Source organism: Trichechus manatus, unplaced genomic scaffold, assembly GCF_000243295.1.
Source record: "Trichechus manatus latirostris isolate Lorelei unplaced genomic scaffold, TriManLat1.0 scaffold00006, whole genome shotgun sequence".
Lineage (NCBI taxonomy): Eukaryota > Metazoa > Chordata > Mammalia > Sirenia > Trichechidae > Trichechus > Trichechus manatus.
Window position 1 is genome coordinate 17,810,566 of NW_004443942.1, and position 25,827 is coordinate 17,836,392.

The 25,827-nt window shown below is 36.6% G+C and overlaps 1 protein-coding gene across 3 annotated transcripts in view; it reads left to right on the forward strand.

Annotated features, from left to right (window-relative positions):
- Nucleotides 1-25,827, forward strand: part of ANO3 (anoctamin 3) — a 508,791-nt gene that overhangs the window by 333,357 nt on the left and 149,607 nt on the right. For all 3 annotated transcript variants that reach the window (XM_023737820.1, XM_004369722.2, XM_004369723.2), the window contains 2 exons: nucleotides 12,894-13,052; nucleotides 22,057-22,157. In XM_023737820.1, coding sequence (XP_023593588.1) covers nucleotides 12,894-13,052; nucleotides 22,057-22,157 — 260 coding nt within the window. The remainder of the gene's footprint in view (nucleotides 1-12,893; nucleotides 13,053-22,056; nucleotides 22,158-25,827) is intronic.

The following is a 25,827-nucleotide window of genomic DNA, read 5'->3' on the forward strand; positions in this document are numbered from 1 at the left end:
TCTTCCTTATTTAATATTTATTGAGATCCTACTATATACCAGGCACTGTTCCAGGAACAACAAAAAGTCCCTGCTCTCATGGAGCTGACATTTAGTAAGTGTACTGTTGGGACTCAGTTGATGGACTTCGATTCCAAGTCCAGTGTTCTCTCTATCCACTACATGCACAGCATGGCTTCTGGATAGGGTACCAGCCACATATGCACTTTAAAACTCATAGAACTGTATACCAAAAAAGGGTGATACTGACTCTATGTAAGTTATGGATAATTATATAAATTATATAATTATATATATCTGCCTTCTACTTCAGAATTTTAGCTCCATGAGGATACAATCTCTTTTGTCTTATCGCTGTATTCTCAAGGCATACAAGCATTCCTAACACATAGTAGATGTACAATAAATATTTGTTGAACAATACATGTGTTTTATTAAAGAAAATAGGATTATGCAATTAAATGAAAAGAAATATGGTCCCTAGGTTTTCTTTTAGGCACACTCTTTAACTCGAAAATACCCCTCTATTCTCCAGTATACACATTTAACTGGCAATAAGAGTTATAAAGTAGTTTGTAAGGAATATGGAATTTAACACAATCATTTTCTAAAGCTGGGGATATTTTAATATGATTTAGAAACGAACAGCGAAACGTGGAATATTGTGAAGTTACCAAGCAGTAGAAAGGACAGGCATCCTTAGTCCTATCCATTCCCAAGTGTTCCTTTTCCTTGAGAGTCTCCTTTAAAGAGTAAAACTTAAGAATTAGATCTAGGTCAAGGTTAGAATAAGATCTGAAATGGCTGTGGTGCTTTGTCTTGTTTTGTGCTGTTGTTGATCTCCTCCCCCTTTCCACCCCCCATCTTGAATCTACTGTTTGGAATGGATAGCTTTACCTCCAACAATTACGTATCTTATGGGCAAGTGGGGCTACAGAGTAGGTAATGGGCAATGGTTGTACTCCTAAGAAGCATGAGCAGTGAGGGTAAAGAGGCATTGTGTGGTTGTCCCAAACCTCATTCTCTAATCTGGGGGAGTAACAGAGCCACATAGCTTGCACATCCCTAAATGCCAGGTAAAGAGGAGATAAAGGGAATCCCTATGGAAATCTCAGACTGAGGCAAGTTGCTTTTAGGACACATCAACAGAAGAAAAAGTTTTTTTGTCTGAGTTCTGACACCAGTTAACCTCCTTGTCTTAGCAGTGCCACTGAAAGAACACTCCATTAGCAATGTTTCCTTCTTCTGTGTCCTCAGATCTACGTATACCATTTTCTTCCAGGCCTGAGAGGAAGCCTTCTGCACTTCTGTGGCAGGGCAGCTTCTGGGTTCCTTAGATGCTATAATATTTATGTACCTTATAGCATTTTTTTTCTCAAAATTAATCAGCATTGCATGCTAGTTAGCACACTCATCCCATCATGGAAGTTCTGCTATGATACATAACTAGTTAGAGCTGCCACTGGGGGGAAATGAAATCAATACCTTATTAAATGTAGATTGATTGAAATCCATCGTCAGCAATAATTTTTAGTCAATAGCATTCCACAATTATGAAATTCACCTTCACACATTAAAAACAGAACTGGAATCAATATGGGGGGAAAGGATGGGGAGAGTAAAGTGAAACTAGGAGTGGCATCTCATTGAACACAGAGGGAGGGAAGAATACAGTGATGAAGAGCTGAGATTTCAAGTCATACTACCTGAATTCTAATCTGTGCTCTGCGGTTGACTGGCCCACTGATCATGGGCACTGTTGCCTCATCTGTGTAACTGGACTAATTTAAAAATCTACACATCAAATTCATAAAAGATTAAATTAGTTGATATATGTAAGTGCTTAGCTAAGTGTTTGACACATAGAAAACCCTCAATGTTACTTACAATTATGATTATTTAAACCGTTAGGTTTTTTTCCCTGTATATTACAGTAGCTGGATGTTTTATAGATTTTAGATTAGAAATCCAATTCAAGAGATGAATTACACTTATAGAATTTTTGAATTAAAAGTCTTTATTACCATAAGCAGCAATGTCATTGGTAATCATAACAGTAATATAAAATGTATTACTATGTTTTGCATTGCCGTTTGGTTTTGTAGCTCAGCAGTGGTTGGGAATGCAGAAAATGCAAACACTTTTTCATCTGTTTTAAAGCCTGTGCCTCAGTTTCAGCTTCTGTGAAATGGGAAAAAAAGAGTACTTATCATTCAGTATTTTTGTGAGCACGAAATGAGTTAATATATGTAAATTCCTTAAAAATAGTGCTTAGTTCCTACCTAGCTTATGTTAGTAATGGCTGTTATTTCTTTAAATGTTACTTTATTAGTTATTATTTTCGTAAATAGAACTTATGCCCGTCAGGCTGTGGGAGGGACTGGAGCAAAATCACATAGCAATCCTGATTCTGGAGTTCCTGATTAGAAAGAACTTGTATTTCTGATGACCATGTGGACTAGAAGTAGGGTGGATATTAGATTAAGGAGGCAATGAGTCTGGCCATGTTCTCATCAGCATTGTAAGCCACACCTCTACAGCATTAAGGCTAGCTTTTTGGTATTCCTAAGGCTCATAATTAAGGATGATTTGCATAGGATAATTTGCATAGTAATTATATTTCTGGTGTTATCTTAAGCTAGGTATGTTAGAATATATATGTGTGAATATACTTTTTATCCCAGGAAGTTAAAAAAATTAAAACATTCTTTTCTTAATGTGCACCATTTTAGAATGAAACATTTCTCTGACCTAGAAATCGGGATTTTAGTTAACTCAGCAGTTCTTACTTAATTCTCATCCATATGTAGAATTTCTTATTATATGATATGTTTCCTGCTACTTTGTTTTTAATAGAGATTATTTTTGTTGTTATGTATATGTGACTTTCTCAACAAAACTGTTTCACATTTGTCTAAAATGAAAAACAGTAGTTTAAAAAGTGTATTGTTCTCTAGAATAGGTAGTGTCATTAGCAAGAGCTATTATGAGGAAATGGTTGTAACTCTGAAATAAATTATAGCTACATGGCAAAGCTATATGGATTTTCCCTATCAAGGACTATAGATCTGAAACTTCTGGGTAAAACGTAGTGTCAGACTACCAGTGTCTAGTCTGCCATCTCGTAATTTTCTATTAAAGATTGCCATAGAAGGATAGAAAAAGACAAAAACGGACAGCACTCCTGGAAACTAATGATAGGATTATGAAATACAAGCCTGAAACACAGGCACTTGGCCTTACAATATGAAACTTGCCCAATGGCCACTCAAATTGTGGAAAAGAGTTGGACTAACCTGGTCCATTGTCTTTCCTTCATATTGGGCTACAGGGGCGACATGGCCAGGAAACTAAGCATCCCCTACCCTTCTCAGCAGGAGCCGTATTCTGTGCAGGCCAGAGTAATGCCTTGCTCCCTCTGCCTTGCCTCACCTGTGCCTCTCTTTTTAAATCTAATGAAAAACAGAAATACCCAGTAAATGGGCATGACAATGGTTGATTGTATTCTGCATACCAACATTTGGAGAAAAGGAGTATTGTGGTGGGAGCAGACGCTGGCAGCATCCAAGAGCCATGCATACCAGGCAAGGTGTAGTCTTTCATGTTCCATAGCGTGGCAGAATAAAGCATTTCTTTTAATTCTATGCCAGGAATCAATAATCAAAAAGAAGATTTCATCCACACAGAGCTATGTTAGGTGAAGGCTTGCAATTCATCAGAAATTATATCAGGGCCTGTACACAAGAGGCTGTACTCAAGGTCAAGATTGGTAAACTGAAGTAGAATTTGTCAAAGAGTAGATAAAGGCACTACAAAATTCCAGAAATTTGTGCTGGATAGGAAACATCTTTATTATATCCAGTATTCCCATATATAGAAACTAGATTTAGGACAAAAGCTAGCCTGCTGAGCAAAAGGAATGAAGTCATTGTACTCTATGGTGTGGGAACAATTGGATAACTGTATGGATATAAAAAATAAAATGTGACCCTAATCACACACCTTTTTCACAAAATAAATTTGAGTAGACTATAGATCTAAATGTTACAGGGAAAACAATAAGTCTTCTAGAAGATAATGAAGGAGAAAATGTTCATAACTTTGGAATATGGAAAACTTTTTTAAACAGGACACAAAAACCTTAACTAGAAAAGATCAATAAATCTGACTCTATTAGAATTAAGAATTTCTGTGTTGCAAAACATCATTAAATAGTGAAAAGTCTAAAACAAAGAGGAGCTATTTGAACATTTATTATCTAGAATGCCTGCAGAACTATGATTTATTAGAAAAAGACAGTAACATAGAAATGCAAATTAAAATCACAATAAATTATCACTAAACACCTATTACCCCAAATGCTAAATAGTAGTAATATTAAAAAGTTTTGGGGCACAGGGAATTCAGACACTACAGGTAGGGATATAAATCAGTTTAGAAAATTTTTTGGCATTATCTACTAAAATTGTAACTATACTTTCACTATGAACCAGCAGTTTTTGTCCTGGGTATGTACGTGATAGAAATGCAAACATATATGTACTGTAAGACATACACACAAATGTTTATTACAGCTTTATTTCTGACCATGACTGGAAATAGCCCAAGTGTCCATCGAGAGTAGAAAGGATAAATGCATTTTGTTGAATTAATGTAATGGAATATTGTCTGACAATGAAAAACTGAATTACAACTACATGAAAATTAGGGATGGGTTTCACACCCACTTATTGCATGAAAGAAGCCAGATACAAAAGATTATTTACTGTGTGGTTGCATTTAGATAAGTTTTTAAAACAGGCAAAACTGAAATGTAATGTTTAAGGATATATGCTTACGTGATAAAATGAAGGAAAAGTAAGAAAGTAGTAGCATAAAAGATAGATGATAACCTTGCAGGAATGGAGGGCATTGTTGTAATTGAGAGAGAGAGCATGAGGGGGACCTCTGGAGGAATTGGTGAGGTTCTATTTCTTTACTTGGGTAGTGGTTATATGGGTGTTCATCATATAATAATTCAGTAATTATGAATTTCATTTACTGTACTTTTTTGTACTGTATCATATTTCATAGTTTTTATATAAAGGCTATCTGCTTCCCTTTGCTCTGATTCCGTAACAATATCCTTTGGATTACTTATCTATGTTTTCAGCAGCCTTTGTCGTGAGAAAGTCCTCTGAAAAGTGAAGGGGGTCAATTTAGATTGTTGAGAAAAGAGAAATATCCCAAAGTAAATTAATCAACCACATACTTTTTTTTTTTTGCCTTTTTTGGTGAGCAGGATAATAGCTAACATTTGTCTTATCTCTTAAGTTGAGTCAGGCATTGCAAGTAGTGTTTTGAATGCGTTATCTCATTTAGTCATTAATCATACTCTTACAATGTTGGTAATATTCTCTCCATTTATCAACTGTAGAAATTTAGGCTCAGCTATCAGGTTAAATTAAATATCTAAGAACAAATAGCTAACACACAGATTTAGGGCTGGAACCCAAGGGTGTCTGAATCCAGATTTCAGTTCCTTAACCAATGTGTCATGCTGCATTTTTCTAACTCAGAAGTATGGTTGACAGATAATGAGTCGGCAATCAGTTATATGACATGACTTATTTTGTATTTGCCTGACAGAGGACTGTGGTGGATTCACCATGATAATATGGCCCTTTGTGGATATTGACAACCCATTTGTCAGTTTGACTTCCTCTGGCTACAATTCTTCAACACTTTATAGCTCATACCTCTATTACTCTGCATATTAGATAGTATTGTAACTAGTCAATAACATGCCTATCATCCCTGATGTGTGCTAAAATTCTTAAAAGTATTTCATGTCTCATTCCTATTTATATCCTTAACACACTAACTAGTTCACATTAAGTGTTCAATAAACTCTTGTTAGAAGAAAAACATCCAGAAAAAAATATATATATAAAGAGAAGCAGTTACTACCAAGCTTTTATTTGAAGGATGCCTTAAAATATGTCCTCATGCAAATGCATGGACCTTTTTTGCTGTTTTGTGAATGGGCTGAAATATTTGCAAAGGGTTCCTTCTGAACATGAGCCATAACCTGAATATTCTGGAGTTATTCTTTAGGAAAACCAACTTTTCTGAAAGTATCTGAGCTTCACTGTTTGCAAAAGCATTAAATGATTGAGTTGTTTTCAAAACTGTTGAAAGATTAGGTGCCTGATGAATGATCTGCATCCCAGCTTCTCTGAGAAAAGCTGGTTTTATTCTGTCTCCTGGGAACAATAAGCATGATAAACTGATTGTAAATTGAATACATCCCATGTTGTAATTCGAAAACATTTCACTATTCCAGATAACTCAAGGGGTGAGTCTTGATTTCATGTTGGCTCAACTGTTATTGTATCAAACAGTTGAAGAAGTTGCACTTTTAGTGTCTGGATACAATGATAGATGCAATACATTTCCTGTCAATTTTGCTTTTAAGCAGCAGTTGTGAACATAGGTTAGTAAAAAAAATCTTGGTTAATTGTGACCATTGTCATTGTTAGTTACTGTTAAGTTGATTCTGACTCATGTGACCCCATGTGTGCAAAGTAGAACTGCTCCATAGCGTTTTCAAGGCTGTGACCTTTCAGAAGCAGATTGCCAGACCTGTCTTCTGATGCACATCTGGGTGGGTTTGAACCACCAAGCTTTCTGCTAGTAGTTGAGCAGTTTTTTTGGACCACTCAGTGACACTGGTAACCATGTATTCATTCAAATAAAGTATAATGTTCGTACCCCTAAATTTACATGGTACCTATGTTTAGTTTTTTATTCATAATTCAGAAGAGATTTTCAAATCTTGTTGTACTTTTTTTTTTGTCATTTTGAAGTCTACTTCTCATTGTCCTAGTAAGACTCATCATCAATGATTTGGAATTGATAGAATACTAGATTTTGATGTAGATTTTTTTCTATAGTAAAGCAGCTGTAACTCTGGAAGAATTTAGCATTTATTTTGCATAGAATTAATGGATAATAATAACTATGAGGTTTCTACTTTCAGGCCATACTATTCTTAAAATAAAATTATATAAAATCATTTAAATTTTTTTTCTTGTATTCTAATAATTTTACTACTAACCACTTCTTTGATTTCTAAGTCTTTTCATTGAAGCAGATTTGGCTTTGCATAGGATTGAATAAGTTTAATTCCCTAAGACTTTGTTCATGTTTAATACTGGACTGGAGAGGGTGGTATATGTTAAGCAAAAAAAAAAAAAAAAAATGCAGAGGACAATTTGTATATTATTTTCATTTTCACCCAGTCTTTGCTTAGATGAGTATGGAGATGCCTGAAAGCAGTGAGTCAAAGCTACAAAGCCAAGGAGCAAGCCACGACTATGGCAGTTCTGCTACAACTGATTCTTCATTTTAACCTTTTATAATTTAATCTGTTATAAATATCGGAAGGGAGAAGATAAGAAATTACCACATTTTTTTTTCTTAGCTTTTTATTCTTGAAGTTGACCTTACCTAGATATGCTGAATGATGGGTACACCTTCATGTATTCTACAAATATTTATTGGTGCTTACTATTTGTCAGGCCCTGGGTAGATGCTTGGGAGACTCTTTAAACTAAACAGTAAAAAATCCTTGCCCCTACAAAATTTATATTCTAACAGGGGAAAACGGAAAACTGATAAGTAAATTATTTAATGTTTTTGGCATATTGGATGTTAACAGGAGACAAGGAAAAATAGAGCAGGGAAAGTGGGATCAAGAGTGAGATGTAACATGGAGAGAGATGGAAGGGCTTTCAGTAGAGGAGTTACATGTTGTAATTTAATTTTCAGGATCACTCAGGTATCTCAACTGTCATATGGAGAAAAGGCTGTAGAACAAAGGTACAATCAAGGAAACTAGTTAGGTAATTGCAATAATGCAGTCAAGAGATGATTATGGTTCAGCCAAGAGTGGTAGCAATAAAAATGTTGGAAAGTGGGCAGATTCTAAATATATTTTGAAATTTTTTTCCTGATGATTTGGATGTTAAATGAGTGAGAAAGAAAGGAAACAAAGATGATTACAGCTTTTTGATCTGAGCAACTGGAAGGATAGAGTTGCAACCAGCAAGAATAAAGAAGGGTGTGGGAGGAGCCAGTTTGGAGAAGATAAGAAATTTTATTTCCTATAGTTAACATTGAGATGGCCATTAGACATCTAAGTGAAGGAATCAAGAAGGTAGTTGGAATCAAGAAGGTAGTTGAATATACAAGCCTGTAGATATTAATTAGGTGGTTGTTGTTGCTGTTAGGTGCCGTCAAGTCAGTTCCAGCTCATAGCAATCTTATGTACAGCAGAACGAAACACCACCCGGTCCAGCACCATCCTCACAGTTGTTGTCATGCTTGAGCCCATCCTTGCAGCCACTGTGTCAGTTCATATTGTTGAGGGTCTTCCTCTCTTTTGCTGACCCTCTACTTTACCAACCATGATGTCCTTATCCAGGGACTGGTCCCTTCTGATAACATGTCCAAAGTACATGAGATGAAATCTTGTCACCCTTGCTTCTAAGGAGCGTTCTGGCTTTACTTCTTTAAAGACAGATCTGTTCCTTCTTTTGGCAGTGCGTGATATATTCAATATTCTTCACCAACACCATAATTCAAAGGCATAAATTCTGCTTCAGTCTTCCTTATTCATTATTCAGCTCTTACATGCATCTGAGGGGATTGAAAATACCATGGCTTGCGTTAGGCGCACCTTAGTCCTCAAAGTGACATCTCTGCTTTTTAACACTTTAAAGAGATCTTTTGCAGCAGATTTGCCCAGTGCAATAGGTCCTTTGATTTCTTAACTGCTGCTTCCATGAGTGTTGATTGTGGATCCAAGTAAAATGAAATCCTTGACAACTTCAACATTTTCTCGTTTATCATGATATTGCTTATTGGTCCAGTTATGAGGATTTTTGTTTTCTTTATGCTAAGATGTAATCCATACTGAATGCTGTAGTCTTTGATCTTCTTCAGTAAGTACTCAAGTCTTCTTTGCTTTCCCCAAAGAAGGTTGTGTCATCTGCATATCGAAGGTTATAATGAGTCTTCCTCCAATCCTGATGCTGTAATCTTCTTCATGTAGTCCAGCTTCTCAGGTTATTTGCTCAGCATACAGATTGAATAAGTATGGTGAAAGGATACAGCCATGATGCACACTTTTCCTGATTTTAAACCATGCATTATCCCCTTCTTCTGTTTGAACAACTGTCTCTTGGTCTATGTATAGGTTCTGCATGACCACAATTATGTGTTCTGAAATTCCCATTCTTTGCAATGTCATCTAAAACTTGTTGTGATCCACACAGTCTGATACGTTTGCATAGTCAATAAAACACAGGTAAACATCTTTCTGGTATTCTCTGCTTTCAGTCGGGATCCATCTGACATTAGCTATGATAGCCCTGGTTCCATGTCTTCTTCTGAATCAGGCTTGAATTTCTGGCAGTTCCCTGTCGATATACTGCTGCAGCCACTTTTCAATGATTTTCAGCAAAATTTTACTTGTGTGCCATATTAATGATATTGTTAGATAATTTCTGCATTCTGTTTGATCACCTTTCTTTGGAAGAGGCATAAATATGGATCTCTTCCAGGCCAGGTAGCTATCTTCCAAATTTTTTGGCATAGGCGAGTGAGCACTTCTAGCGTTGTATCCATTTGTTGAAACATCTCAGTTGGTATTCGGTCAGTTCCAGGAGCTTTGTTTTGTGCCAGTGCCTTCAGTGCAGCTTGGACTTCTTCCTTCAGTACCATCGGTTCTTGATCATATGCCACCTCCTGAAATGGTTGAACATCAACCAATTCTTTTTGGTACAGTGACTGTGTATTTCTTCCATCTTCTTTTGATGCTTCCTGTGCAGTTTAATATTTTCCCCATAGGATCCTTCACTATTGCAACTCGGAGCTTGAGTATTTTCTTCAGTTCTTTCAGCAGCTTGAGAAATGCCGAGTTTGTTCTTCCCTTTTGTTTTTATATCTCCAGATCTTTGCACATGTCATTATAATACTTTACTTTATCTTCTCGAGCCGCCCTTTGAAATCTTTTGTTCGGCTTTTATCATTTCTTCCTTCTACTTTAGCTACTCGACGTTCAAGAGCAAGTTTCAGAGTCTCTTCTGACATCCATTTTGGTCTTTTCTTTCTTTCCTGTCTTTTTAATGACCTCTTGCTTTCTTCATGTATGATGTCCTTGATGTCCTTCCAGAGCTCGTCTGGTCTTCAGTCATTAGTGTTCAATACATCAAATCTATTCTTGAGATGGTCTCTAAATTCAGGTGGGATATACTCAAGGTTGTACTTTGGCTCTCGTGGACTTGTTCTAATTGTCTTCACTTCATCTTGAACTTGCCTTTGAGCAGTTGGTCTGTTCTGCAGTTGGCCCCGTCCTTGTTCTGACTGATGATATTGAGCTTTTCCATTGTCTCTTGCCACAGATATAGTTGATTTAATTCCTGTGTATTCCATCTGGCGAGGTCCACGTGTATAGTTGCCGTTTATGTTGGTGACAAAAGATATTTGCAATGAAGAAATTGTTGATCTTGCAAAATTCTGTCATGTGATCTCCAGCATTGTTTCTATCACCAAGACCATATTTTCAAACTACCAATCCTTCTTCGTTTCCAACTTTTGCATTCCTCTTCAAGTTTTCATTCCCAGCATAGTAGACCATATGATTGTCTGATTCAAAATGGCCAATACCAGTCCATTTCAGCTCACAAACACCTAGGATATCAATCTTTATGTGTTCCATTTCGTTTTTTACAATTTCCAATTTTATTAGGCTCATACTTTGTATATTGCACATCTCGATTATCAATAGATGTTTGCAGCTGTTTCTTCTCATTTTGAGTCATGCCACATGAACAAATGAAGGTCCTGAAAGCTTGACTCCATCCACATCATTAAGGTCAACTCTACTTTGATGAGGCAGCTCTTCCTCAGTCGTATTTTTAGTGCCTTCCAACCTGAGGAGCTCATCTTCTGGCACTGTATCAGACAGTGTTCCACTGCTATGCGTAAGGTTTTCACTGGCTAATTCTTTTAAAGAAGTAGACCACCAGGTCCTTCTTCCTAGTCTGTCTTAGTCTCGAAGCTCAGCTGAAACCTGTCTGCCATGGGTGACCCTTGTGATATTTGAACACCGGCGGCATAGCTTCTAGCATCACAGCAACATGCAAGCCCCCACAGTATGACAAACTTACAGACATGTGGGGGAAGATTAGCTTAGAATTCTCAAAACTTGTCCCTTCATTAAAGAAAAGTCTGTGCAAGGACTTTCTGTCCCTGAGCCCAGGTGTCTCTACTACTGTGCATTCATACATTTTAACCTGTTTCTCCAGAAAGCTAAAACCTCCCTGAGGATCCTGATGCAACCTAACCTGCCCTGGAAGATGAAAATCTCTCATACGTCTTGTCTGTTGCTTCACCTGGGTGAATGCTTGAATTTTGTCTCCTTAGTGTCCAGGTTACTCTGATCCTCCTCTCTTTTACTTGGAGCTGGTTGTATGTTCCAATAAGGGTCTTCCAAAATAGTGTGGGATGACTTTATCTAAAATTATCCTATAAGTCTCCAAAACTTAGGAAATTTTTCAGTCTCAAGAATGCCTGTATTGGCAACATGGAATAGAGAGTGAGTACAGACCTCCAAATATCTTGACAGAAAATGTGTACTCCGAGAGAAAGAAGGACAAGATAGTAGCTAAGAGCATGGACCGAGACACAGTTTGATGCAAGGCCTGGCTCCTCGGTGATCTGGGGTTATATACCGGTAAAGCTCCCAGTCACCAACAAGACCATCAGGAAAATTGGTTTATGAGCAAAACAGAGTTTGTCAAACTTACAGCAAATGAGAATATACCATGTGTGTAATCTTAGTATGGATCTCTGGGTGGCTCAGATGGTTGACCACTTGCCTACTAACCAAAATGTTGGAGGTTTGAACCCACCCAGAGATGCCTCAGAAGAAAAACCTGGTGATCTGCTTCCAAAAGGTCACAGCCATGAAAACCCTGTGGAGCACAGTTCTACTCTGCAACTTGTGGCATCACCATGAGTTGAAATCAACTCAATTTCAACTGGTTTTATAGTCTAAGTAGTGTTTCAAAATGGTGAATTTAGGGAAGAGTTTTCTTAGAGCTTTAGGGCCTGGGCTTAGTGGTTTTTAAAGTGGGTCTTGCAAGGTAAGGGTTTGGTTGGTAATTGAGCAAGCTGATTTTATGACAAAGTAGCTTTGGGATGTTAGGCACAACAAAGTGGAGAGGTCTTAGAGTGGTCTTGATGAGCAAGTTACTTGTCTTGATAAATAAGCTGTTTTAGTTGGTTCACAGTCTTACCTTCAAGGAGCAAGCATTTCTGGAGCAAGCAGCTGAGATATTATTGCTTGATTTCAGTAGTGTTGAACTTAGGTTTAGGAAAGTAATGCTTGGTCCAAGTATTATTTAACATAGGAAATTATGTGGGTTTTAGTTTTCAGTACTTATGTTCTCTAAGCCTTAGGGATTTGCATTTGAAATATAAGTTATGAGAATTAAATAAGATAAAACATGTAAAACCGTTATGCCTGGACCAGATATTTAGTAAACAATCAATATATAGTAGCTAATATTATTTTTACAGGACCTTATTGAATAAAACATACCTGTTTTGATGCCAGTATCATAGAGACCAGGTTCTGGAATCAGACTGCCTAATTTCAAATTCTAGGACATTTCAAATTCTGCTAACTTGTCTCCTGCAAACTTTAATACTCTTCCCATATCGCACAATAGGGCTTCTACATCTTTGGAAATTGGTCTGCCAGTTTTCAAATGGAATGAATGAAACCAAAATACGTGTGCCTTTCCAATCGACACTGTTAACAACCATTGCTTTATTTGCAGAATGACATGAATTACATAGCATCCAGTGGTCTTCTATTCAAAGATGGCAAAAAGCGAATTGATTACATCCTGGTTTATAGAAAGTCAAATATACAATATGACAGGAGAAACACCTTTGAAAAGAACCTCAGAGCAGAAGGCTTGATGTTGGAAAAGGAGGTATGTGCTTTAATTTTGTTCTTTCTATGGCAAAATATGCTGGAACAGATATGATCACGTTTTTAGTATAGAAAGTATATACCACATGGCTTTTTAGGATATATATTTTCTCCAAAATGTAAAATAAATACGTATGTGTATATATAGTCCCATTTAAATATATATTCCTTTTTCACTCTATACATTTCAGAATTATTTAAATATTTTTCTATGGTCATGACTATTTTTATAATTAGAAGCTATTATCATAATTATATAAAATAGAAAGCCCTATGAGAGGAAAAATAAAATGTTGAAAGGAAAGAGGTTGTCAAGTTGTTATTAATATCTGTGTTTTAGTGGTAGAATTATGAGTGATTTTTCTCCCTTATCCTTTTCTTTTCTTTTTATTTTTTGAAATGTTCTTAAACATTTTTTTTTATAATAAAACAATAAAAATTTTAATTCTCACTGGAAAAAATGAAAAACATAGAGGAAAAATATATATCCCTCATAGTGCTATTATCTAAAAATAACCACTCTTCTAGTTAGTTCCTTCTTGGGATTTAAAAAAAAAAACCAAAAAAAAAAAAACATATTTAATCACACTATAGAAAAAAAAAATACCTTAATGTAAAAAAGTAAAAGTATAGAAATGTACAAAATAAGGTATTCCTTCTCCCAAAGCATACCCTCTTCCCTTTTGGTGGCCTTCTTAATGGCCTGATTTTACCCTGCCTGGTGCCCCTCTAGATTTTTCTATTTATTTGCAAGAATATATACATTTTTTTTTTACACAAAATCAGTTGTGATATACATACCATTCTGCTACCCAATTCTGTCATTTAGTAATATATTATGAATATCTTAAATCATCAGAACATTTAAAGCCAACTCATCTTTCTTACCACGTACACAGAATTATATAGCATTTAGTCAAACACTTTCCCACTGGGAGAAAATTTTAAAATTAGATATTTGAGAGAAACCTAAATTACTGCTGCTTTCAGGAGGGACAAGGACATAGAACTTTGATGAATTATTTGATTCCATATCTAGAAAATTTCCCAGTAAGCTTCGTGAATCTCCAAGAATGGGATGGAGTGTTTACAGCTACACAGATATAACATTGAAACCCTTTTATTCACAGGGCAATCTCCTTGGATTAGTTTTCAGAGAAATGCACACTAGGAAATATTGAACTGTAAGTTGTGGTGATCCTAGGAAAATGTGTCCTTTCATATTTGTTGATGTTAGTTTCCTTAAAGTCAGCCCTGACTCATGGCGACCCCAATACACAATGGAATCGGACCATTGTGATTTAAAGGGTTTTCACTGGCTGATCTTCAGAAGCAGATCTCAAGGACTTTCTTCTTTGTCTTAGTCTGGAAGCTCCGCTGAAACCTGTTCAGCATCATAGCGACACAAAATCCTCCACTGACAGATGAGTTGTGGCTGCAATTGTGGTGCCTTGGCTGGGGATCCATCCTGGGTCTCCTGCATGGAAGGCAAGAATTCTACCACTGAATCTCCGCTTCCCTCTTTCATATTTATTAAAACCATTTTTGATACATATTAAAATAAAAAGCACATAATGCCTTGAGAATTTGAGAGGTGAGAATTTTTCACGCACTATCTAGTGTAACAGAACTGGGAAAGTGGAATTCTGACCTTGATTTTCTATTGAATACTTCGTTGTGTTTCTTTTTTGTGTTTCTTCTGGGAACTTTAAACTAGAATATGTATATTACTGGTGATTAATTAAATCCAGAAGTACTTACTGAAAAAATATTGTAAATTTCTCCTTATTTTCTTATGATTTCTCCTCCATACAAACAGACTGAATCACTGCCTCATCGATTCTCATAGCAGTTCATATATAGATTCTGTTGTAACACTGGTATTATGGTTATTTTGCTGACATATCTCCAACTATGTATTCATTTAGCAAATATAGTTTAGGCAGGCACTATGCAAGCTCTTGGAGATCCAATGAGTAAAGTAAACCCTGTTGCTGCCTTCCCTGCCCATACAGTATGTGTAGGAGTCAGACATGAAAACTGTGTAGTTGTATACTAGGTATGACTTAGCCCACAGCCTCTACCTTATCTCCTGGCAAAAGGTTCAGATTATCTTTTGAGTCTTCCTCTCCTTTGCTCCTCCATACTTGTGCCAAGAATGCTGCGTGTTTCTATTAAAAAGGGGACCTGTTCTGCTTTTGAGGGAAAGTTCAGTCATTCCTGAGCCTTGGCACTTCATTGACTCCCACGAGAAGACTTTTTGTTGTTTTGTTTTTAAGATTGGCCCTCAGCAGGCCAGTGTCCGTTTGTCTGTTGCTATTTCTGGAAAGAGAGGTTCTTTACGCTGGGTTCTTTTAGTTCGTACTCATGTCTTAGGTTTTGTTTCCAACAGTTTAATAAAGCACCGCATAACTGCACATTTTATTGGAATCAGGCTGCCCCCACAAATTAGCCATTGTGTTGAACACTAGTTACCAGTCTCACCTTCCTCTTTCCCCTCCATTGAGGTGAATGAATTATTTTCCTGAGGGTGGAAAGGGCTAGGACTACCACAGTTCTCCTGAATAAATGTGATTAGTTTTGAAGCTGAGCTGGAGGATTTTTATAGCTTCCCTCCCAGAAGACTCTAGAAGCTTTATGATATTTGATCCAATGCCTTCTTAGGAGCTCTTCTTACCCAAGCAAGAGAAAGTGCGACAAATTAAAAAAATAAATAATTTTATTTTTATACTCTTTGCACTTGGCTAATACTTGCATACCTAAAAAAGGTACTTCAGTGACTTTTCAGAATAAAGATGATATTATCCAAGCTGGCTTTCAGTCTCCATAGTCTCCACTTATGGATATAATGTTTAAAATTTTTCCTTATCAGGATACCCTTTATAATTTCACCTGTGATAAGTGACCTTAAAGAAAATAAAATGGTGCTAGAATGGCATATAACAAGGATAATGATCTAGTCAAGAAGGTGAGGAGAGACCAGAAGGATAGGAAAAAGTGAAATTAAAGAAATAAAATGTGAATTGAGATTTGAAAAATGAATACTAGCTAAAGGAGGTGAATAAGAGGGACAGATGTGGTTTTCAGTGCTGGTTACACATTAGAATCATAATTCATTTACCTCAGTGGAGGGGAAAGAGGAAGCGGAGACTGGCAACTTGTGTTCAACACAATGGCTAGTTCGTGGTGGTGGCCTGATTCCAAAAAAACGTGCAGTTATGTGGTGCTTTATTAAGCTGTTGGGACCAAAACCTAAGCAGTTAGCCTGGCACGACAAACAAAAAACCAAACTTGTTGCCGTCAAGTTGATTCTGGCTCGTAGCGACCCTATAGGACAGAGCAGAGCTGCCCCATAGGATTTCTGAGGAGTGGTTGGTGGATTCGAACTGCTGACCTTTTGGTTAGCAGACATAGCTCTTAACCACTGCACCACCAGGGCTCCAGCATAGCACAAAGTAGGTTTCAAATACTCATTGAATTGCATGCTGATGTGGATGGTTCTAGCTGACCAACATCATCAGCAAATAATGATGTGTATCTGAAGGCCATATGAATGAAGTTACACGATTTGTAACCTCTAAGGTAGGTGCTTTGTAATCCAAGTAGATTTCCAGATCATACCAGCAATTTGTCTTTCTTTTAGACTTAAAAATCATGAGCTATCATATCCTTTTTTTTTTTTTTCTTTCACTCTGTTCCACTAACTTGCAGAGTGACTTTATTGAAACACAGTTTTTAAGCTTCCTCTTCTGAATGTTCTACCTCTTAGGAATTTTGGGTGGAATAATTAAGTAATAACGTGACTTGTTAAGGTGGTGGGTGTTTTGTTCCCTCTAAGAAGCCTGCTTTCATCAGAGCTGAACAGAATAGTGCCAGATTGGGAGCTTTCAATTCTGAGGGAGAATAATCTTTCTCCCCGCCAACACCATCTCTCTTCGCCAATCCCGTGTCCAATAGCTGCAAGAAAATTAAACCTTTTTTTTTTTTAAGTAGAAGTATAACAAAAGAGAAAATAAGTGGGGGGCTTTATAAAAGGAGACAGTTCTTGCTTCTTGAAAATTATTTCTCTCTCTCTTTTTTGTCGCTCAGTCTCTCTCTTTCTTTATATATAAAGAGAGATAGGTTAATATGCATAGCCGTCTGAACTTTCAGATTGAGTGTGATATAACAAAAGACATTCAAAATGAGAAAATAAAGACATTTAAGTTGAGAAATATTCTAGCTGTGCATGCACTTTGCTTGACATTTCACTTGTTGATTGTAGAACCATTGCAATGCAGAAATTTTCCTTCTAAAGCACCCCCTTTATTTAAGTCATTAGTTTTTTTCACACCCTAAAGGTTGACTGGAATGAATTAATCAGTGGTAGGCAAACTGTTGGTGCAGTGGTTAAGAGCTCAGCTGCTAACCAAAAGGTTGGTAGTTCAAATCCACCAGCTACTCCTTGGAAACCCTATGGGGTAGTTCCACTCTGTCCTATATGGTCGATATGAGTTGGAATTGACTCCATGGCCATGGGGTTTTTTTTTTTTTTTGCTGTTGTTGTTGTTGTTGTTTTGAGGAAAGCTGTTAATGATATTAATTTAAATCCTAACATAATGCCCTCTTCCAGAATGGTTTTGGTTTATTTGATTCCTTATCTCTGTCATCCCTTGCTTAGATACCAGTTACATAGAATATGTATTCACAATAACTTATCTCATCCATCCATTCATTCCTTCATTTAGCCATTCTACATATGCTTACTGAATACCTACTGTGTGCCTGGCTTAGCTCTAGGTGCTTGGGATACATAAATAAACAAAACAGATTCTTGCTCCCTTGGCACTTACATAATCAAATGACCTCATTCATTAGAAGATAATATACACTACAGTAAAAATAATAGAGCAGATAAAAATATGAGGCTGACAATGAGAAAGTGAGATTTGTGCAAAACTTTAAAAGAGGTGAAAGGGTTAACCAAGCAGCTATCTGGGAGAAGAGGATCCATTAAGCAGGAATAGTTACAGCAGAAGTACTAAGTCAAAGGGTGATTGGTAGGTTTGAGAAAAGCCAAGCAAATGACCAAATAGTGGAAGTGAAAGTAAAGTGAGCAAGAGGGAGAGTAGTAAGAAAGAAGGTTAGCAAGATAATTGTAGATGATACTGTAAAAGGCTGCATCCAAAAAACCCAAACCAAACCCACTGCCATCGAGTTGATTCCGACTTACAGTAACCTTACAGGACAGAGTAGAACTGCCCCATAGGGTTTCCAAGGCTGTAAATCTTTACGGAAGCAGACTGCCACATCTTTCTGCCACAGAATGGCTGGTGGGTTCGAACAGCTGACCTTTCGGTTAGCAGTCAAATGCTTTAACCACTGCACCACCAGGGCTCCTTTAAAAGGCCACATAGGTCATTGGAAAAAATGGCTTTCACTCTGAATGAAATGGGGTTCTATAGAGAGAAATGTGATGGTCTGAGTTATATTTTAAAGAATCATTCCTGTGGTTGTGGTAAGAATAGACTGTTGTGGGCAAGGATGTGAGCAAAGGCTCAGATAGAAAGCACTTCAGGAATCTAGGCCAAAGATGATGATGGCTTAGAACAGGGTGGTAGCTGTGGAGGAGGTGGTGAATGATCAGCTTCTGGTTATACATAGTGTAAGACAAAGCAAACATGGAACAACTTGTGAGTATGAAACTCACGTTCTCCTGACTTGTGTTACTCTGGATGAGAAGTCTTCCCAGGTCTCTGTCAACATGCATACACATGTTATTCACTCTTTCTTCATGCTCTGGACTGTACTCTGTACTGTGCACTGGCAGCCAGTATACCTGGGCTTCAGGAACCATGAATCTCTGAGGGAGAATGAGATCCCCAGTCACACCAGAATAAGGCCTAGCTGCTGAGAAATCCAGCCCCACCCCCCTGCAACAGGATCTGCTTATTCCAGGAGAGAGATTCCCACTTTCAAACCCCTGTGGAACCATTAGAGAGAATATGATGATCAAACATTAGTGCATTTTTCAACATCTGGACTGTTCAGTCTTAATCCTACCTAGGACTTCTCAATCTGATGAATATTGATTTTATCCAAGTCTAGAATTTTTCTAAGTAGCCAGACCCGATTGAAGAGGTTTAAATTGTACTTAATAAGTTAAAGACAAATTGGAACACAAGTAGCTAACATCATAGTTTCAAAACAAGAATCTTTGTTGTCATTTTGAATTTAAGGACTTTCCTGTGGATGAGACAAGAACAACTATAATGAAAACTCTAATGCTTCTTTACTTGCCCCAGATAAGGGAGTCCTTTCAATAGATGAGTGTTTCTGCTTCCCCCCTTCCTCTTTTATGTTATAAAAAGCATTTCTTTTCTCTACCACCTGTGAAGAAGCCTTTCAACCAAGTCTGGGACATTCACTAAAAAGAGCTTGGAGATACCAACATACTAATATTTTCCTTTTATTTTATCAGTGACAGTTTTTCAGCTTAGTGATATATTTTTAAATAAATGTTTGAATGAATTAATGATCATTAAAAGTTATATGCATTCTTTTCCCAAGCATAGCTAAGGTAAGTAACTCTTGGTTTGACTTCAAAAGCCAGAAGATATTTGAAACCTACTATATCCTGTTCTGGCATTGTCAATTTTATTGTTTGTAATTTGATTCCTTTAGTTTGAAAAACATATTCCAAGTCATAAAAGTCCCTGGGAAATTGTATTGATATGAAAACAGGTTTTGGTATTTTCCCCAAAGCAATTTTCAAAATGCTAGTACTTTAATAAGCTATAATAAAAAAAAAGATCATGGTCAAAAAGTTTGGAAATTCAGCACAGTTTACTGCCTTCTTAGATATCTTTAGCAACTGCATACATCTGATAGTGTCTCTGAAGTCCTCTAGCGAGAAACCCAAAATGTATTTATTTGATCATGGACCCTCTCCCTTCTTTTTTCATAATACTCTGTGGAGCGAACTTTGGCAAGTGCTGGTTATGTGTAAGTGCTAGCCAATGGCAACGAATGTCACACTGCCTTCTGTGTTTGAATATTAGTGCAATGCTTGTCACATTGTTCTCTAATAATGCTTTTTAGATATGTTGGTCACTGAAATTTGAAATATTGTTTTGGCAAGCCCGTGAAACTAGTCATATCTAGAATACGGGGCTATGTGAGTATATATATCTAATAAAGAAGACTGAAGAACAATTGATGCCTTTGAATTGTGATGTTGGCAAAGAATACTGAATATATCACCGACTGCCAAAAGAACAAACAAATCCGTCTTGGAAGAAGTACAACCAGAATGCTCCTTAGAAGCAAGGATGGAGAGTCAGTTATCAGGAGGGACCAGTCCCTGGAGAAGGACATCATACTTGGTAAAGTAGAAGGTCGGCGAAAAAGAGGAAGACCCTCAACAAGATGGATTGGCACGGTGGCTGCAACAATTGGCTCACGCATACAGCAATTGTGAAGATGGCACAGGATGGAGTAGTGTTTTGTTCTGTTGTATGCAGGGTCGCTATGAGTCGGAACCAACTCAACGGCACCTAACAGCAACAACAATATATAAAATCTGTTTAATTTAAAAAAGCATATGTTTTTAAATTAAACTGATAAATTTCCTCCACACTATTGGATTTTTAAGACAGACTGGCGTGTTACTTGAGAAGTTCCATGTGTCTGAAATTTAAATGAACAACATTAACCAAATGAAGCCCAGCTGTGGCTACTGGAGAGTTATGTCTAAGTGGGAGCAAGGAGCAATTTTTCCTTTACAGATGTTCAGCTCCTATAATTACATAAAGCATAAAGTTCTGTGGAATTCGCTACTAGAATGACCATAGTCAAACTTGCTTCTTGCTATGTGATCCTCCGACATTTGAGAATTTCAGGAAGTAACTGTCTAGATATTTGTTTTTTGTTTGTTTTTTTAAGGTAGAATATGAACATGAATGATAACATAATGCCAAAGTAGTCAGTTATTTAGTTAGATAATTTAGATTAAGGGAATAAATCTAAGAATCATGATAATTATCTGGTTCAGAAAGACATCTGATTCTCTGTAGAGTGGTATGAGCAAAATATTCAGAACGATGAAATCTGATGCTGGGATTTCTGAAAATTAGACCAGGATACCTGTATTTTATAAAAACCTTCTCAGATAATTCTGACACACACTCAACTTCGCTTAAATATCTCTAGTCTAGATCAGAGACACTAAAATTCTCATGATTTGATATAGGTAAAAATAAATTATAAGATTAGAGTAAGTGTGCAAATTTGACAGCCCTACTAGGACACTGGATCTCTAGGTGATACAGATTGTTTGCACTCAACTACTTAAACCAGCCTAAGACCGGCATTTCAAAGCCATCTAGTGGTATCATAGAAGGGCCTGGCAACCTGCTTCTGTTAAGATTACAGCCAAGAAAATCCTATGGAGTAGTTCTACTCTGTAAATCATGGGGTTGCCATGAGTCAAAATCAACCTGATGGCAACAGGTTTGGTATTTTGGTTATTAGGGCACTGAGTTTTATGATTTATACTCTGTTGTTTTTCCAGGATTATCACAAGACCTATCACGTAGTAGTTACTCAATAAAATGTGTTAGAAGAACAAATGAATTGATTAATGAATGGTGGCAACTATAAGGATTTCTCCACCCTTTTTGAACAGAAATGAGATTGTCATGATAAAGCACCTATTAAAAATAACTTCATTTCTAATTGGATCTTGATTGTTCTGATTGGGAATCCTGAATATTGATAATGATCAATTGTAAGAAAATGAACTGATTCACATAGGTGATGATTTGTTGTATACAGTGGCATTCCTATATTTTTATTAGGGTTTGTCTGTATTAAACATTCTTCATTCATACAAATTCCCTTTAAATCAATGATAATGAGTCATGTGTAGGCAGGACACAATGCACATCCCCCCAAATCAAATCGTGGCATAGCTTATCATCAGCTCTGATTCTAAATAATAGTACCTGTGTTGCTGTTCTTTGCAGCCAGCTGTTGCAAACACTGATATCATGTTTATTAAAATTCACATTCCATGGGACACGCTGTGCAAGTATGCGGAGAGGCTGAATATCAGGATGCCCTTCAGGTACTTTCATATTTTCTCTTTATCTTAATGTGTATTAAGATGAGTCTGTTTTTTGCAATACCTTAGAACAATAAATGTAACCCTTTCTATAAAGGAAATGAGTTTTTCTTTCAAAGTTTAGTTTTTCTGGACATTTATTCCCTTCTCATTTTTTTTTTTTTTTTTTTTGCCTAATGTGATAGTCTTCCTGATTCCCTGGATGCTTCATATCATTTCAGGGTGAACATACCTAGAGAGATGGAAAAACAATTGTTTTCAGATTTTACCTTATAACATCATTCCCAAGATCAAGTTCCCTTCTTATTTTATATGGGTGGATAGACATCTTGTTGTTTTTTGTAGAATGCAGGAAGTGGAAGTGTGTAACATCCTGAAGTATACAAATATAGTGTACTTCTCTATATAGAGGTTAACAGGAATAATCTCTCAGGTATATCCAATTCTTAGCTCTGTCTTCAGTACCAAGGGAGAAGCAAATAAGGAACTGCTGAGTTCAAAGACTTCACAGTCCTTCCTCCAGGCAAGCAAAAATTGAATAAACATCAGTTCCCCTCTATTGTCTTGTATTATATGGAGAACGCATTGTTTCCCTCCATAATTTCTCAAAGTAAATTTCAACACTCAGTTCCTACTGTATGCAAAGTGTTAACTCACAGTATAGATACAAACATTTACTCTGATTTGGAGCTCAGCATGTTTCATCAACTACTAAAGAGGGATTAAAGAGGTTCAGAGCAAACAGGATGCCAAGTAAAAAATCTCTAGGTAATGAATATGAGAGAACATTAAGAGTGCAATGTGAAAACACAGAGAAATTCCTCAGACTCAGTGGCATGGCCAGGTTTGGGAGGAGTACTGATATCCTCAATTCTGATGACAAGCCTCTAATATTCAAGCTAAAGTATGAGATATTGATCCCTATCTTCTTAGTCATTTGAAACACCTCAGGCTTTGAAAAATGCAACCACAATCATTGTCCGCCAAACAGAAATTGATTTTTGGCAACTACTGAGGAATCTTGCTGGCGATATTAGGATTAGATACCTAAATTGGCTTGCATTCATGCTTAGCTAAGGGCTTAAAGTTCTCTATTGAGACAACATTTAGGACATAAGCAAATAATACCTTGAGGCTGAATATTAGCCTTGAAGTACTCTGGGAAAGAAAAACTTAGTAATAATAATAAATTGAAAAGGGAGAGAAGATAAAGGAAAGTCTTTCTAATTTGTCAGCATTTTAACCAAATGATCCAAATGATGGACAAGATCACTAAGGGAATCTGAGTTTTGTATGTTTTTAATGAAACTTGTTTCCTGAAAAAAGAAAACAGGGAACTATGAGATATTATTTGTTTTATGATTAGAATTCAGGTCATTTTACTGAACCAATTTTGAGAGTAAAATTAGGTAGGTTTATGTTTGTAATAAGCTGCATTTCTTGACTTCTGAGTTTCCTGGGATTTATTACAGCCTGATAATGGGAGAATACTTGTCATTTTCCCTCTCTGATTTATTCTTGTTTGTCTGTACTTATTCATGCTACAAAGACATGATACAGGATTAAAACAGAGATATATTTTAACCTATCGAATTACCACAGAATTTTAAAAATAATAATCTTCAAACTCAAGATACATATGCTAAATGAACATTTTTTATTTGCTCGTGGTGGGAATCAAACTTGAAAACATTCTCAAACTCAGTTTGGAGATATCTGCTGTAAGCCTTAAAACTTTTCATATCCTCCACTTTATATCTTAAGAAATAATTGAAAATATTCACTGAAATATTATTTATAATTCTGGAATATGGAAATACTTCCTATATTCAACATTAGAAGATTTAAGTAAATTAGAATACACCCTTGCAATGGAAAATAAATCCCTTATACAACGAGTGGGTACAAGGACTTATTAGTGATTATGGAGAAATTGTAAATAAAATATAAATAAAAATACATATCCATTGCCATTGAGTTGATTCCAACTCACAGCAACCCTATAGGACAGAGTAGAACTGCCGCATAGGGTTTCCAAGGAGCTGCTGGTGGATGCAGCTGAGTTCTTACATAGAATATGTAATTATTAAGACAATTTGACTTCAACAATGTAAAATGCAGAGAAATGAAAATGGAGGGGAAATATGACAACATACTGAAAACAATTGTTTCTGATGAGTGGGATTATATTTATTTATTTCTATCCCTACAGAATTGTCTGCTTTTAACAAGGTCTAATTTGACTGCATGATATAAGTACAGCATGCAAAAGAAGTGTCAGGTCTAGGACAATAGCCTGCTTTCTGATACCCGGAAGAAATTGCTAACAATTTCCGTATTAATTCTTAACTGATTTCAGCTACTTTATCTTGCCCCTGCTGTGATTTCAGCATTGTTTCTAAGAAGAGTTATAACTAAATTTGCCCACAAATGAGTTTCCTTGTAGGTCGAAGAGGAGGAAGCCCTTAAAGACTATTCAAACCATGTCATTTTAATGGGTTTCAATCTGCAGGGCAGTTCAGGTTGAGTGAACATGATGCCAAAACATGTGATAAAAAAGGAAGTGTGTTTTATACCTACCCCCTCTGGACGTTAGAAAACAAATGCTTGCCAGGAGTCGAGAAGACTGATTTGTTTTTGCTTTCTAAGGAGAGATTTAGCATCATTTGACTTAGACCCCGGCAAAGGCACATATTATTAACATGCAGTTATACTGTCATTTAATCAAAGAGCAAATTATTCATACAATATACATAACAGGTTTGCTTTATCCTAGACATATGACATTTATGATTTCAAAGATGGTTTTCCTATCTTTATCAATATACAGTGAAACCTGTGAGAGCCGAAAATCAACAGGACTGCCTTATTTTTCCGGGACTCACAAGTTTTCCGCCTTTGACAGGGTGCAGTCTTCCCACTTTTCTATTGCTCATTTTAGTGGAAAATACTTGCATTTTCCTTCTCTGACAAGTTTCTACGTTACAGAGGTTCTGGCTTTCTCGGGTTTTACTGTACATTCAAAGTATGTTCCTTCTGCTATAGTCTATGAATAAAAAGTCTTAAAAAGGCAATGGCAACGCAGTCTAAGTTGTCATATTCCTTATATAGCTCTTCCCACCATCTCAGTTGGATTTTACCTATTTTTAAAACTGAAAATCTATTAGAGCATTTTCGGCCTCCTCTCTCTCACTTCCCTTCTCTCTGCCTTCTCAAATAAATTTCAGAGACATCCAAAGTGACAGAATAATCATTATTCTCATAATTTGATATTAAAAAAAAAACACTTCACCAACTTTAATTCTTCTGTTTCTTTTCCTTAGAAGTGCATTAAAAACAATTTTCCTCTTAGAAATGAAAAAAAAAAAAATGCTTGCTAGATTGTGAGGGTGCTCAGTTTGTACAGATTAGAGCTATGTCTGCAGGCTGTGTGCCATAGTTTCCTTCCCTCTCAAGGGCGATTTTGAAGAACATACTCTCTTCAGTGAGACCGTTGTAGTTTTTTATTGATATATCTGGAGCCCTGGTGGCACAGTGGTTGAGAGCTCTGCTGTTAATCAAAAGATCGGCAGCCCAAATCCACCAGGCGCTCCTTGGAAACCCAATGGGACAGTTCTACTCTGTCCTATATGGTTGGTATGAGTCAGAATCGACTCAACGGCAACAGATATAA